This window comes from Silene latifolia, chromosome 8 (genome assembly GCF_048544455.1).
Source record: "Silene latifolia isolate original U9 population chromosome 8, ASM4854445v1, whole genome shotgun sequence".
Taxonomy (NCBI): Eukaryota; Viridiplantae; Streptophyta; class Magnoliopsida; order Caryophyllales; family Caryophyllaceae; genus Silene; species Silene latifolia.
The window spans coordinates 107204119-107220955 of record NC_133533.1 but is presented as its reverse complement, the minus strand read 5'-3'; the positions used below and the strand labels follow the sequence as shown (position 1 = coordinate 107220955).

Here is a 16837-nt window from a genome sequence, read left to right as displayed (position 1 = left end):
AATAATCCGATCACAAATTCTTATTGAAAACTGATACTATCTGTCACAAGTTAAAGACGGATAATGCCTCTCACACAATATGCAAATGACACTATCTATGGGGTGTTTTATTTCCCCTCACCTGCCTTATTGTAAAAGGGACACTATCCGTCTTCAGCTTATAACAACTTATAACAGATGATATTCGTCATAAGTAAGACGCTTTGTAACCCGATCTAAAATAATCCGAACCAATTCTAAATTTCACTCGAGCAAACCTTTTTTCAATTAGGACGTACTTGCAAAACCACCCCCACTTCTTTGTTCTTCTACTCCATGTTGTTTTAGTCGTTAGTTCGTTAGTTAGTGCCTCCTTTCGTTATAGTGCCTTCCTTTGTTCCTCCATAGCCGTTATTTTCCATCTTTTAGTTTCCTGACAATAAATTCAACCCATGGAGGTTTCATACCAGGTTATTTCAATCTTTACTCTTTAATTCTTATTCTTTTATTACAGCTGCATCACCTCTTACCTTCACTCATAAAAAAAATCTATTTTTTGTTTTTCATGTTAATTGTTGGTAATTAACTCTAATTTCCGCTTATTTTCCGGGTTTTTCATAAATATCTTGGAAGAGGGTATTTGGTAATTAGTGATTTGACACTGTTATTGTTTTATTTATGCAAGTAATTTCGTCGAACATTTGGTGTGCATTAGATATTGATGAGTTTTATGTTCTTCAAATGTTTTTTTTGTGGTATCTTGAAGTATGCAACGTGTTACGTGACCTCAAATTTATGTTTATTTGGCAGCCGTCGATTTCGGAAGATGATGATGGATTATTGGTTTTCAAAGTGCCTGAGGATGATCCTCTCTTTGAGAAGAAGACAGTGAGTGCAAGAATTTATATATTTGCAGATTAAGAGAAATTACGAAAAAAAATTGAGTATATGAATTCAATGTAGTTATGTTTTTGGTAACCTGATTGATAGAAATGGTAGCAAATGATATGTTTTATGGTTTGTGGGTTGCAAAATAATTTTTAGTGATTATCACGTCATTGATCGATTGCCAATGTTCTAGCTGCGATAGCACTGGTAGGATGCAAATTGGCTTCTATAAAACTGTGCTTTATGATCTGAAATGGCTGTAATTTAGCAAAGGTAAGACCGTGTAATATGACCTGTCTTATCTGCCATCGGCGGAAGCCATTAAGGCACCTCAGTACTCCATAATTGCTCAACTTTTCCTGGTACATTTCAATTGAAAAGAATTGATATGTCTCCAAAGATTAGAGAGTTTCACACTTTTTTTTTTTTCTTTTTTACTGTTAAAATTATGGTCGCTGAATTAGTGGATGAACATGTTTTGCTGGATGTTGCTAACATTTAAAGTATTTTTCTATCACAGAAATTGATTAAAGATAAAGGCTTGTGTGCAAGTGATCGTCTATGCTTTGATCTTGCTGAAATACCTGATTCTATTGACAATAACTTGAAAGTGTTGCTTCAAATTGCCCGGATAATTCACTTGAATGATGTAAGCTCCTTTGAGGTTCCTGTAATATTGTTTGTTTGAGAAAGCACATTGGTGAAATATACATATAATTCGCTCTGTGATGATTTCAATTGTTGCTTTTATGATGTTCCTAATGCAAAGTTACGAGCTTTTCAGAAACTGAACTGGTTCGTTTGAATTTGTTTTACATATCTGACAATAACATTACTTTATCTTCTACAGATTGAGCTATATTTTGTCTCTACGAGTGTCAATTCAGCGGAAGAATGGTACAGTCCTCGGAATGAGTTAGAGGCTCTCAATTTTGTACTTTCTCAGGTTGATCTCCGCACTAAGATTAGTGATCCAGAAACTAAGTCGTCCCTAAAAAATGTAAGAGACGCAATCATCAAAAGAATTGAGACTTTTGGGGAGAAAAATTCAGTGGAGACAAGGATTGTGAATGGAGCGTCCGACAATGAGAAGCGCCTAATTAAATGGGCTGAAAAGTGTGGGGTGAAATCTAAAGTGGAGATAGCTTGTATGTGATATGATCAATATGTTTTTTCTTCAATCTTGTTGGCTTTCACACTGCTCATAATTATGTAACATGATTATCTTGAGACTCTTTCCGTGTTAATGTGTCGCTTCTTGTACACAACCTAGATGTTGAAGGAGCTGGTAGAGGAGCTCTGGCGCGGGAAGACCTTGGAGTTGGAGATATTGCTTTGGAAATTCCTATTTCTGTTGTAATTTCAGAAGACCTTGTCTATGAGTCGGACATGGTATCAAATTCAATTTTTTGTTCTGCATCATATTTGCTTACCGTTCTTTTAGAAACATAATGCACATATGTTTCCTGTAACTGTCATAGGCAAGTTCTAATTGTCTCTGAATTTTCTTCTATTCACAAAGCTCAGATTCATATATTGGAAGACATAGATGGGATTTCTGCTGAAACTATGCTGTTGATTTGGAGCATGAGGGAGCGGCATAACATTAAATCAAATTACAAACTCTATTTTGATGCACTGCCTGAAGAATTTAATACTGGTTTGTTCTCATGGCTTATGTTTTCTTGAATTGCTCCAGCTTCGGATGATTATAAGTGTATAACCCTATTTTTGCTTGAAAGTGTTACAAGCTTCACGTAGCTCCGCACGTGACTGGCCTCTAGGATATCACTTTTCATTGCTTGTTTTCCGTTTCCTTTGTTGTCGCGCACTTGTATTATTTGGTAAAAATTGTTAGGAATAAGATTTGACTCAAAACAGGCCCCTTTAAATAGGGACATGATAATGCCACTACACTTTTTGTTAATGCCACAACAATACAAGCTAAGTCTAAGGGCATGTTGCTATTCACCGTCTCACAAATATGAGTGACAATATTAATTTCGGAGTGGCATTATGCTTTCCCTTTGAAAACCCATCGTACCGAGTTCATATTGATCCGTGTCTCTTTGCATCATTTTGGTTCTTTGATGTAGGACTAAGCTTTGGACTGGATGCATTGATGGCTCTGGATGAGACCTTAGTGTCGGAAGAGTTATTTCAAGCCAAGGAGGTTGTTCTTTATCTCATTTCTCTCTAAAAATATCTTGCTACGGCATCTCTGCCTTCTGCAGTGAATGTAATTGTGTTTTTCATAATAGACCAAATAATATTTGTCGTCATTAGTGCATTAGCCATTTTGTTTTATTCTTGAACTTGAAATGCTCTTTTTTGATGATGGAAATAAGTTTCCGCAAATGTTACACATATATATCCTTATCTTGCTTTTAAGGATATATGCTGTTTCTTATTCTTCGAATCTCATACTTTCATTTGTCTCTAACCAGCATATATATCCTTATCTTGCTTTTAACTGCTTATAAACTGGTCGGGTTTATTAGGATATTATGCATTTATGCGTCTTACCGCTAGAAACTTAAAACTGATGATTTTACCTCATTACATCTAATCTATTGGTTTGGCTTGTATGTTGCAGCACTTGCGGTTAAGATACGATGAGATGTTTCCTGCACTGTGCACAGCATTTCCGGATATATTTCCGCCAGAGTATTACACATGGGAACAGTACCTATGGGCTTGTGAGCTATGGTACTCGAATTCCATGAGAATCATGCTTCCAGATGGAAAGCTGAGGACATGTTTGATTCCAGTTGCAGGCTTTCTAAATCATTCTGTACGTTCTCTTAGCTTTATTTGATGTTTTCATTTTGTACAATCTCGGAAAAGCTAAATTTTCACACTTCTGAGTGCTGATGCTTATTGGTTTATTTTATTTTTTATTTTCCCAAAATTGTAAAATAAATAGATTGTTGGACGCCAAAACCAACCAAATTTCCTTTGTGACCGTACAAATAACAATAATAATTTCCTTTGTGACAGTACAAGTAACAATAATAATTTACTCAATGCCTTCACAAACGGTAGAGTCGGTGTGGGGGGTTGTCCGATGGAAGCAGTACTAAGCTGTCAGCAACCAGAAGAGACTATTTCCGAATGACCCATAATCAATAATAGATCGAATGACCGTTTCACATCACGCTATAATAAGATGCAATTCCTTATTTTGAGAGCCTGATCATCTCTTTTCATGCGCTGCTCAGTCAACATTTTTCTGAATGTCGGAATGAATACCTTAATGCTATTATATTTGTTTACAGGTTTGCCCACATATTCTGCACTATGGCAAAGTCGATTCTGCAACCAACACTCTTAAATTCCGTTTGTCTAGACCATGTAAGAAGGGTGAACAATGCTACCTAAGCTATGGAAATCTGTCTAGTTCTCATCTGCTTACCTTCTATGGATTCCTACCACAAGAGGACAATCCGTATGATGTTATCCCACTAGGTGCGCTACTTGTGTTTCTTGGTTCTGATACATTGTTGGTACTGAGTAGATGATGTTAGCTTAGCTAATGAAGTCATTAACGGGTAGTATATAACTACTCATGACGTACAATAAAAAATCTCTGCATGATAAATACCCTTTTGACTCGCTCTACAATAAAAAATTCAATATCACAGATGTTTCTTTTTATTTTTTCTCGTGAAATAATTCTGTATTTTTTTTTTGTTTTGTAGATATTGAAGCGGCAGAGGATAGCTCGTCTGAAGGAGCCTATATTGAATCTGATAATACCACACACATGGTCAGGGGGACTTGGCATTCGGTCAATCAAGGCCTCTTTAACTATGGATTGCCGTCCGCAATGCTGGAGCATCTACGCAAAGTTTCATACCCAGGGCTTCGGACCATGACACTGGTACACCTTTCTTCCTTCTATCTTACTTCTGGCATGATTATCTCAATTGCCATCAGCAATTCACAAGATTCTTTTGCAGATCGTTTTTTTTGCTAAATGTAATAGGCAGTTTGATGCTAATGGGTTTTAAACCCATGTCTCGAGTGTCACCGACCACTCAATGACTTAACTAGCGGCCATTCATTGTCTACTTTTCATTTCTTCAGTTGCAAGAAAGCTTGGAGAATGAGATGAAGGTTCTTGGTGACTTGTATATGATTTTTGATAACATGATGGATAAACTTGGGGGTTCTGAGATGGATGACAGGTATGTCTGTAATGTGTAAGGACCGTTTAACGAACATGTTAATATGGTATTAGCCAAAGACTGAGTGCATTCTGTACTTTTTTGTTAGGGAAAATATGCAGTGGGATGTGCAGTTGGCAATAAAATGCAAGGATTTGCAGAGAAATATCGTGTCGTCTATCTTGACAGCGTGTTTAGCAGGTCGGAAAATGGTGGAACATGAACTCATGAAATGCATATCGGAGGATGTTCTAGGGTAAGATAGACGGATCTCCAGGTAGACGCCACTCTTTTTACAATTGGTAGGGATATAATTTCGCTTTTGTACGATAAACTTGTCGATTAGTAGTGGTTAATTTCACTATTAAGCAAAGCCACGGGAACATTTTTTTTGAAATCAGCACGGAATGACGGAAGTGTTGTCTGTAAGTTGTACATTTTTTTTTTTTTTGTCAGAGTCTGTAAGTTGTACATGTTAGTTTACAGAGAGTATATTGATATATGCATTGCCATTTTCTCTTGATATAAGCATTCACGGAATCATTTTTGACGTTTTATGTTCTTTGTGAAGGGTATTTTAATCAATGTTGTGATGGAGGGAGTATTTGGGTAAACTATCAAAAATTGCAGCATCATATGGAGTATTGATTATTTCTTTTTAAGAAGAGGTCGTGGAGTAACTCGGGAAATGAATCCTTCTTACCATAGATTAGCACAAATACTATCCTACAACTAGTTGTATAATAGCTATGTACAACCGCGTCAAAATTATCGAGCTCTCAAACAAAGTTGTTGAGTTATTTTATAAGTTATTGAGCTATTTTACAAAGTTATTGAGCTTAATAATTATTCTGTTAAGCTTAACAACTTTGTATCATAACTCGATAATTTTGTTAATAGAGCTCGACAACTTTGTAACAAAGCTCGACAACACTGAATAAATTGTATATACAACCGGTTGTCTAATACATTAACTGATAGATTAGCCTTCACTGTTCTTTGTAAAGGGAGACGTAAATTAGAAGTTACGTCTTATTGTCTATAATATTTCCGTCTTTTTCGCTAGAGTAATACATACTCCGTATTGATATCCCCATCAAAGGCGTGGTTAAGAGGCTTTTACGTATGGTTGAATGGTTGATCATGTGCAATTGGTAACATATCCCGTGATGGCCGATGGGTCACGTTTTAGGCCTCCATCCATCCATCGATGTACTTGGGTTTGGCACCTTTACACATTACGCAAAGTGCCCTCCCTTACTTCAGTCAAAACTTTGAAGCCACAATAAACGTGTTCTATAAATTACCGTAATTAGTGGATATTAATACATAGTTGATGATCGAGCAAGTTGGATTGAAAAAACCGGTACGATTTTAGTGCTGCCGTATTCCGTATATACTTATAATATGTACTTCCTATGTTCCAGTCATTTATTTAATTTTCGCTAAATACCTTTATAAAGGATAAAAAAAAAAAAAAGGTAAACGACTGAATGAGACAAACGTAGCAAAAGAAGAAGAAAAGCAAACAAATGAATGATGTACGAAGTATAAACATGGTAATTTAGAAATTGTATGTATATAAATGTATATCTAGTTAAATGCTTAGTTTAATGAAGTAAATAGATTGAAATAAATGAAATATTTGTAGATACATACAATTCAATGAAGTATTAGCACTTTAATCAACTAGTAAAGGTTCAATACTTTGATCTAGCCGGTCATCACCTTAGAATAGCGGCTAAGAGTTTAATATAGCTTAACCAGATTTCTCGAGTTTACAAACTTTGTATATATTCAAACTCGGTATAGAAGGACTCTGTGCTCGCGCCTTCCTATTCAATTCGGGAATAATAGACCTAAGAGAACGGATTTCTTTTTAACAAAAATAATGATGTATTATGTGTATATTCACCTCAAGATATATGATACAATTTGGATGGTTTGAGATCCTTAGTGACATTGAAATATTGCAAAGTCTTGATCCACTTCTCTTGATTCTTCAAAAGATGAACGGCTATGGTATCGGGCCAAAGCTCGTGGGTACACCGTGTAGGTGGTTCGGGATAATTGTACATCGACCACTTTGCATTAAACCGATTCTTACCCCTGTGCCCATTTCGGATCCAATCTCCAAATACCTTATCTTCTGGACCCTCCATATGAGTTTTTGGGATATCGGATTGTCGTATCCATTCTACAATATCCCATGATACTAAATAACCCATTCCGGACATGTAATGGACAAACGGGTCCATACTTGGACACGGTATAACATATCCGTAGTACAAATCATCCCTTGGTAACGGCCTTAAGGACTTTACCAAATTATCGACTCTAAAATATGTATCATCGTCCGCCTTAAGGACGTAATGATATGGTGGGTATGGACCTTCTGTAGAATTAAATATATCTGGTAGACTCGAGAAATAAGTGTACGTCTTACCTTTGTTCATATTTTCGGTACAATTCAAGATTATAATATCATCATATCGCATAATTTCTAGCGCGACTAGCACCTTTTGATCTTCTTTTGTAAGGTTGCAAAACACAAACTTCAAATCTACCTTGGCACCTTCGGACGACTGGGTCCCGTAGATCATCCTTAGGAAATGTCGCTTCTGGTACTGGTCCGGTAATGTCAAAATCCCTACAAGTACACGAATTTCATCCACAGAAGACGACTTGGTAATAGATGAGTTAGACGGGTCTTGGGTAGGAAAAAACGCGCATTTGCTTAGATTTAACAAGTTGTCGAACCGTACTTCATTGATGGAAGCTAATGCACAAAGAAATAAGATGAAGAAGAAGCATGTAAGGATGAATTTTTGGCCATTGTTTGTGTGTTTAGTTGGTGTTGTAGGAGACTTCATATTGATAATGTGAGTGTAACAAACTATGTAAGATGTTGGTTTGGTTATATACGTTATATAAAAGTTAGGCTAAGTTGTAAAATGCATTGGAAAGTTTATTGTGCATTTGCCAAACATGAGTTTAAGCCTTAAGGTCATTCCTTAATGTTTAGCCTACCACTTTTGACTTTTGTTCTCATTTTACGTAAATTTATTATGATTATATGTGTACTTTACTTAGGGCGCAAATTATTCAAGATATATATACGAGTATCAAGTTATTAGAAATATTATGATGGGATATATGTATGATTAAGCAAAGGTTGAACTAATTAATGCTTTCATTCCAATTAGTAGATTATACAACCAGTTGTATACGGTTGTATAATGTAGAATCCGAGCTGTGTACTAAAGTTTTCGAGTTTTATTAAAAAGAATCTGAGTTATACTTTAAAGTTTTTGAACTCACACTTAAACATAAAAAAAATAAACTCTTTCAAAACTCGATAAAATTGCATATAAGCTCGGATTAATGTATATGGTTGTACAATGCTTATTATACAACCAGTTCTATAGTAATATTTGTGCTTTCATTCATAATTTTAAATATTGAAGTTATTTGTTCACATCAAAAGAAAATATTAAAATAGTTGTTTATTGAAAATTCTTTATTTTCAAATATGGTTGTATATTGCTCAAAATTGATGCGATTTAAATAATCATTATTCTCTTTACTTTTCATAGAACAATCCTAATTAATTAAATACATTAATTTGGTTGTTCAACGTATAACTCAAATAATGATTGAAGTTATATTATCACCTTTTGAGTATAAAAAGTGTATAATATAAACCTTGTTTTAAATCCATTTATTTCTTAACAATTGGTTTTACACAAGGGTTAATCTAGTAATTAATCAAAACTAAAAAAGAGTTATTGAACTGTATTATTTTTCATATTAGTTTTTTAACGTTAAAATCGAAACATATTTGAAGGTGAAGAAAAGGTAGAAGCATTCAACAACATATTTGAAGGTGCAAGAAAAGGTGTAGTAATTATTACTAATTCTTAATTCCTTATTCATGGATGCATGCTTCAAGAGTCAAGAATATAGCTTTGCTTAATTAGACATTAGACAAGTCAACGTTTACAACAATGTAAGTACGTCATGAAAGTCAACTTATATTTAAGCGTTAGACATTTCTGCACTAACGTGAGTTGGTTCACTTAACGTGATTTGTACCGGTCTTGGACTCAATAACATGTATCCTATGCCAAATTTTGCTTTGTGTAAACAATATTAAAATGTTGGTGAACCTTAAATCAGAAATAAGTTAACTTTGATTTGATTAATAACTTCAAAATAACCACCACTATCACCAATCAAAATTATATGAAATTGATTAGAGTAATGTAGTATAGCGTTATGGATTATTTGGTGAGTCAGTTTAATTCTACTTCTTTTAGTTTTGTTAAGCGTGGGGGTAATGGAGTTGCCCATGTTATGACTTATTATTCTCCGCTTGATCTCTCTACTAGGATATTGGTGGTCCATGGTGGATGTATGCCTAGATACGATTGATGATGTTGTTGTTTCTGATGTCATGTGAGAGTTTATTTAATGTAATAAAATGAACCTTTTTCCCTCAAAAAATAAAAACCTTGCCAAAAGAGAAAGAATGATTAATATAGAAATCTTTTTCCGAAAAATTAAATCATCGAAAGAATGAAGAAGGATAGAAGTAATGCAACAACTTAGTGTGTGTTTGACCAAGCTTATAAAAGTATTTTTGGACTCAAAAACACTTTTTGGTCAAACACATCATTTTCTAAAAGTTAAACAAAAAATTCTCAAAAGCTAAAGATCCATATTTTTGCCCATAGAAATAGAAGCAACAATTTGTTACTTCTGCTTTTGAAAAATACTTTTGAAAAATTAAGCTTGAAAAACAAAAACTCATTTTTAAGAATCAAGGCCAAACAAGCAAGCCCCTTTATGTTCTCGTTGGTATGTTCTCTTACCATGAGCTACTTCCATTCTACTATCAGTTAGTCTTGCTAAAGACGGGTCGGAGTAAGTGACGGGTAATGTCACTCACAAAACGGATAGGGGAGACAAGGTGGGGGCACCCCCATGTGCTTCATTCTCTCCTCTATTTGGGTCATTTGTGAGAGGAAATGGTATCCGTCACTCCAAAATGACGGATACGTGTCGTCTTCAATGAGATTTTGTGTTGTACTATTAACATCAGGGGCGGACCGAAGAATAGCATTAGTGTGGCAAATGCTACACTATAATTCAAGAAAATTAAGGGGAAATAAAAATTTGCTACACCATTAAATTCTAATTGATTTGTCATTTATTATCAATATCCCTCTAGCAATACGCCAATACTCATCCACTATTTCACCTGATGTATCTATTTAGTTTCTTCCTATTTTCCTAAAATATTTGTTCATTTAATATCACAATTCCCATTAAATATTAATTGATTTTTGCTTAATCACTGCCATTTCCAAATTCTCTTAGAAGGAAACTAATTAAAATTTCCACTTAGGCAGTATGTTGTTCATTTCCTAACCCAATTTATGATGTTTTGATAGTTGTATTTCTTCCATAAATTCTATTGTGTTTGTGTTAAAATTTTGGTTCATTGTCACTTTCTTTTAGCAATAGAATATAGATTAAAGAACAATAGTAAGTTTTTTACAGAAAAAATAGCAAAGAATTGAAATTTATTGGTTACTTATAAGCGACATCGTAAATTTGGACACATAAAACGTTTGTTTTCGAGTATTGTATTTTCTGCTACACCAAAATATAAAGTCCCCGCCCCTGATTAACATGGTCTTTTTTTAATTTAAATAGTTTAATGTCAAATCTATATATATCTATCTATATTATTAAAGGAAGCTTTTTCCGAGCGATTATATAGACTCCACCTTTTGTAAACTACTTAAAATAAATCTATCTTATAATAATATTTAAAAATATAGAGGATAATACAACTACGGCAAGAATTTGGTTGTGTCTAAAGTTCTTCTAATAATATTTAAATAATACAGAGGATACTACAGCAAGAATTTGGTTGTGTGTAAAGTTCTTTTATTTAGAAGATTCCGCAAAAACTAGGTCTCCGTAAGTAATTTACCGAGTTTCCACTATAAATAATACAAAAGCCTCAACTACGTTGTTCTCCCAATCCCCCATCCTCTCCCCTTCCCCACTAATTATTATGGTGCGTGTTTTAGTATTTCCCCATCCCCACCCCTTTCCCACTAATTTTTATGGTGCGTGTTTTAGTATTAAGTTTATCTAATACACTATTTGCCTTAATCCATGCAGGCATAATTGATGATATAATCGTGGTTCATACGATAAAAGATGTATTATGAAGTTAACGATGAAGGTATACTTATTGCTTCTTAAATTTGTTTACTTTGTAATTTGATTATCATAGTGGCAAACAAAAATTGTTTAAATCATGTTTTTAATATGCATTGTAGCTTTCTAACAAAATAATCAATACCGCGTCCTACGAGAGAAACACATGAAATTGATTTTGGGATGCGAATTTCTATGAACTCTATTTTAGTTGTGTTCTTATATTAAAAATAAAATATGGTTATGCTTAGATCCGTGTCATAGTAAAACCCGCCTTATAAAAAAGTATTTGGAGTATTTTTTTTATACTGATTTTAAGCATCGGGCCGGCAAATAGTGACTTACATTGTATCTCTTCTACTATTTTTGAGTGTTGTTATGGACAGAGAAACTAACTCTTGCTATCTGACTTACATCAAAAAGTACAAGATTGTTATGGACTTAATTGTTTCATTCAAGATTATTCTACAATTCATCATCACCCAAAAAAAAAAATCATTACTGTCAATTTGTAATTAATAAACATGATGGACAATGTGCTTTTAAACGTGCTAACCACTATACGTACTCATCAATATGCATTTTCCAACAATTATGAGATAAAAAGTCACTCCTATAATAATTCAATGTAGACGATAGAATTTGTAGATTCATATGATTTGATATGTCAAACGAGTAGTGGGACGAGTAATTTTTATTGTGAGCGAGATATAGGTCAAATATAATCTTTATTAGACGAAATGTGACAATGATATGGGTTTTTACGTTCAATACCCGTCATGTTCATTAATAAAAGTGTTGTGAGAAACGGATGAAGGAGTAAGACAAAATCAGCCTCTTTATAACTTGAGTGATGCTGACTACAAAACTTTACACTTAATTCTCTTATTTGTCTTTTAATAATCAAATATACGATGATATATATATATATATATATATATATATATATATATATATATATATATATATATATATATATATATATATATATATATATATATATATATATATATATATATCTTGATTAGCTTTTACTTAAATCTATTATTTGTTTTATAAGTTCATTAACTATTATAATGGTAAATAATAGAGATTTTTGGGTTTATGAGCGTGGTAGTATTTGACTACTATCTGTCTATTTTTATCCGCCTATATAACTTTTATGCTTATATTTTTCATGGAATGTTGCATGAGATTGTTGAGGTGTTGAGTTACAAAAGCATATTCTTCAATCACATTTTATAGTACAACAAGTACGATTGAATTAAAATACATAAGTACACTTTGTTAATTATTACCCCCTTAGTCTTATTTATTTGTCTTTGACTAGAATACATCTCACAAAGAATTAAAACGGTAAATAAATAATTGGACAAAGGAAATACTTAGTAAAAGCCCATCAATTAACAAATTTTTTCCATTAAAACAAAACATGTGATTGTTATTATTTAATTTAATGAGGAGATTAATTCCGTTATGAGTACCAACACTAAAAAATATAATTCGAATTATTAAATTCTTAAATTAAATCAAATATTTTCTCGGAGTGATTTCATATAAAACTTAAAAAAAAATAACTAATATTAGAGTAGTAAGATCATCTGTCCCATTTGCTGTCCCATTTTATGTTCACCTCCATACCCATTTTGAACATCAACATTTTAACATGTGTTGCATATTTTTTATGTGCAGCAAGTGATGTGTCAAAAGATCGATAAATGGAGTGACACATAGAATATGATACAAAAGTGGGACAAATGATCCTTACAGATATTACAGAGTTTGAGTTTTATGAATTATTGGATTTTAAAACAAACAATTTGATATGTAATCAAATAATATTCATGAATAGGAATCAATTAAATTATAAGTATTTTAGAAGTTCTTAATGTTAGTTGTACGTAGTACTACACACAATAGATGAATCCATGTTTACAAATATACTCAGACCAACAAAGAGAGTATTCTATCTAGCATGATTTCATAGTTTTACAAATATATAGGCATTTAACTAGGAATAAACAAACACAATTCTTTCACTTACACTTACACTATAATTTCACAATGTAGCTTGGTGGAGTATATTATAAGGAGCATTAACTTAGAAAAGGCATGTTACTACACGCTTGAATGTTTTCATATAAGGCTGTTTTTTTCCCATAATTGCGACAGCGAAATGCCACTTTAGTTAATATATAAAAATCTCAAACTAATATACTCTCTCCATTTCAGTCAAGTACACTTGCTTTATTCCCCTCGGAAAATAAAACAAGTGTAAACTATTCAATGGGACAAAGGGAGTAGATAGATCTGCTATTAATTGATTAAAACATTAATCTTATACACCAGTAGAAGTGTAGAACACCGCACAAACAAAGTAGTATATGGTTGCAATTCTTGAAACATTATTTGTTATTGCATTATGTACTATAGTGCATTACAAATAGGCCCGTGCATCGCACGGGCATTAAATCTAGTATATATATAAAAGAGAGTTTTTTCGAGCGATCTGAGAGCGTCCACATCATCAAAAATCAATTTAGGAAAGTATAATTTTTGATGTAAAAAATAAAGTGGAAAATCTTTTAATTATTATATTATGTATATTTCCTAAATTATATTCAAGTGATATTTCCAATTTTTATATCAAACTTTTACATTTCATTTGACAAAAAAATATCATTAAGAAAATTATGAAAATAATATAATTAGCTTTGTGTTAAAAAATGCTATCATTAGAGTATAAATTTCATATTATTTGCACATATTAAAGATGATGTACTTCTTAATACGTAAAATTGTGTACTTTTTAGTATGTTTTGTCCCACATTGGAAAATAAGTAGGTGTGATGAATATACTACATATAAATAGTAGAATTGTCCCACATCGAAAGATTAGTATAAGGTGATGTGATCCTATGATTATAAATAGGATGCATATTTGGAACTTATGCATCCACCCAAAATTTTTTGAGTCTCATAAATATTGTTTTAAAGAGCTCTTAAGATTTTCTATCATTATCTACGATATGATGTAAAAAATAAAGTGAAAATCGTTGGGAACTACCCGGGAAAGAGTTAAGAACATGAAGAAGAAAATCAAAAATAAAAAAATAACTAAAGGTTTTACTAGTGGTAGTCTCCTGACACAATAAAAAAACTAAAGATTTTACTATTGTTTGTCTTCTGAATGCTGTAATAGAGCGTTAATGAGTCGTTATATGTACGATATAGAGATCTATATCTAATGATCGAGACTAAGTGATTTTACCTTCAAAGAAAAATAATATGTATACAATAGTGATTTTTTAAGAAGAGACATGTATTTCTTGGTATGTTATATCTTTCACATTGAAAAATAATGTAGGCATTATGAACATACTACGTCTAAATAATTAAATTATGTATCTCACATTGAAATAATAGTATACGGTAGGGTGATTCTATAAATATAAATAGGAGGCATCCTTGAAACTTAGGGTATTAATCCAAAATTTTGTGATATAAAAGATATAGACTTTTTAGTATGTTATATGTCCCACATTGAAAAATAATGTAGGTGTTGTGAATATATTATGTATACATAATAGAAATGTCCCATATATATACATTTTCTATATTATATTAAAGTGATGTTTATAATTTTGATATAAAAACTTTATATTTCATTTGGAAAAAAAAAGTATCTTATGAAAATTATATAATTATATTGCGACAAAAAAATGCTATCATTAGAGTGTATATTGTATTGTATTGTATTGTATTGTATTTTCTCATTATTAAATCGGGTTGATGTCAAAGTAGGTGCAAAAAAAAATGGTGTACTTAGTATGTTATTTGTCCTACATTGAAAAGTAACCTAAGTGTGGTGAATATACTATGTATAAATATTAGAATTGTCCCACATCAGAAGATTACCATAAGACATGGTGATCTTATGATTATAAATAGAAGTCATAACCCAAAATCTTTTGATTCCCTTAAGTATTGTCAGAGATAACTCTTAAAAGAGTTTGTATTACTGTCTCTACAATAATGATTTCTAACCTAAGTTATGTTTGAAAAATCTTTTAGTTATTATAATATATACTATGTATTTCTTATTTTATATTCAAGTGATGTTTCTAATTTTTATATAAAAACTTCTAAATTTCATTTAACAAAATAATGTCGGTAAAAAATTATGAAAATAATATTATTAGATTCATGGTAAGAAATGCTATCATTAGAGTATCTATAGATTTCATATAATTTGCACATATTAAAGATGTGTATTTCATAATATGTTATATCTTCCACATTGAAAAATAATATAGGTGTGATAAATATACTACATATAAAAAAATAGAATTTTCCCACATCGAAATATAGCATAAGGTGGGTGATTCTATGAGCATCCTTGGAACTTAGGCATCAACCCAAAATCCTTTGAGTCGCTTAAGTATTGTTTTGGAGAGCTCTTAAAAGTTTATATCATTATATTTTCTACCTATAGATTTTATATGTCCCATATTGAAAAATAATGTAGGTGTGGTAAATATATTATGTTTAAATAATATAATTAGAATTGTGTTAAAAAATATTCTATCATTAGAGTATATGTTCTTATCATTTGCACATATTTTAATTATGATAAAAAAAATAGAAACAAACGTTCATGGTAGCATGTGTAATCTATCAAAGTTCAAAGTTACCATGAGAAATTTCCAATATTATAATGATATAGTAAATTAAATTTGCATTTAGAAGAGAGATATCCGTACTAATAAAATAATAAAGGGGGTATTATTTTTTAATTGTTATTTTATTGTCACACCATCAAACTTAACGTTCATTTAACAACCTTTACATTAGGGGGTACCATGGGCAAAAAAATGGAACTTCAAGGGTACCATATGCAGATTTTTAAAAGTAGGGGTAACATTGAAAATCTAACAAAATTAAGGGGTACCACGGGAAATTTCCGTATCTCAATTATGTTAAATTTTTTTTCGAAGAAAAACAACGTACAAATATTAATGGAGAGTACTTGATCATATTATTAAATTTAAATATAACTATTAGATATAATGAGTAGCAATTGTCCGTATTCGGTATTCGAGATCTGGTTGGATGTCGAACTAAGTGCAATGAAAAATAATACAGGTTTGATAAGTATATATTACGTATAAATATTAGAATTATCCCACATCAGAAAAAAAATCCAATTTTTGTGAATATATTACTTATAAATAGTAGAATTGTCCCACATCAAAAGATTAGTATAAGGTGGAATGATCATATGATTATAAATAAGAGATATTATAATAATACGTAAACAAATCCTTAGACATATAATGTAAATATTAAACGCTTATAACGTTTTTTTTTTCATTATAAATAAGCTAATTACCCCGTTGCAACGCACGGACATTCAAACTAGTATTCAGTAAATTCCACTTTTTTTTATCTTACTTTTTATTTTATTTAGGGAAGGATTTAAGAAAACGGTAAACTGATAACTCTACCCCTTCAATTGAAGACAATGTCAATTTGATAAATGGAGTAGTAATTAAAAAATTGGG

General features: G+C 31.9%; 2 protein-coding genes across 2 annotated transcripts; one reads left to right on the top strand and one right to left on the bottom strand.

The window, feature by feature from the left end:
• The first annotated feature begins 269 nt into the window (after positions 1-269).
• LOC141597218 (fructose-bisphosphate aldolase-lysine N-methyltransferase, chloroplastic) lies at positions 270-5586 on the top strand. The gene is made up of 12 exons (XM_074417593.1): positions 270-449; positions 790-867; positions 1388-1516; positions 1718-2015; positions 2141-2259; positions 2395-2527; positions 2964-3040; positions 3464-3661; positions 4146-4335; positions 4569-4750; positions 4957-5057; positions 5146-5586. The coding sequence occupies exons 1-12, from the start codon at positions 432-434 to the stop codon at positions 5294-5296; spliced, it is 1674 nt and encodes a 557-aa protein (XP_074273694.1). The 5' UTR covers positions 270-431; the 3' UTR covers positions 5297-5586.
• Positions 5587-6833: 1247 nt separating this feature from the next.
• On the bottom strand, positions 6834-7930 carry LOC141595832 (hydroxyproline O-galactosyltransferase GALT3-like). Its single transcript, XM_074415792.1, has one exon. It carries the CDS (start codon positions 7907-7909, stop codon positions 6953-6955), a length of 957 nt encoding a protein of 318 aa, XP_074271893.1. The 5' UTR covers positions 7910-7930; the 3' UTR covers positions 6834-6952.
• Between the last annotated feature and the right edge of the window lie 8907 nt (positions 7931-16837).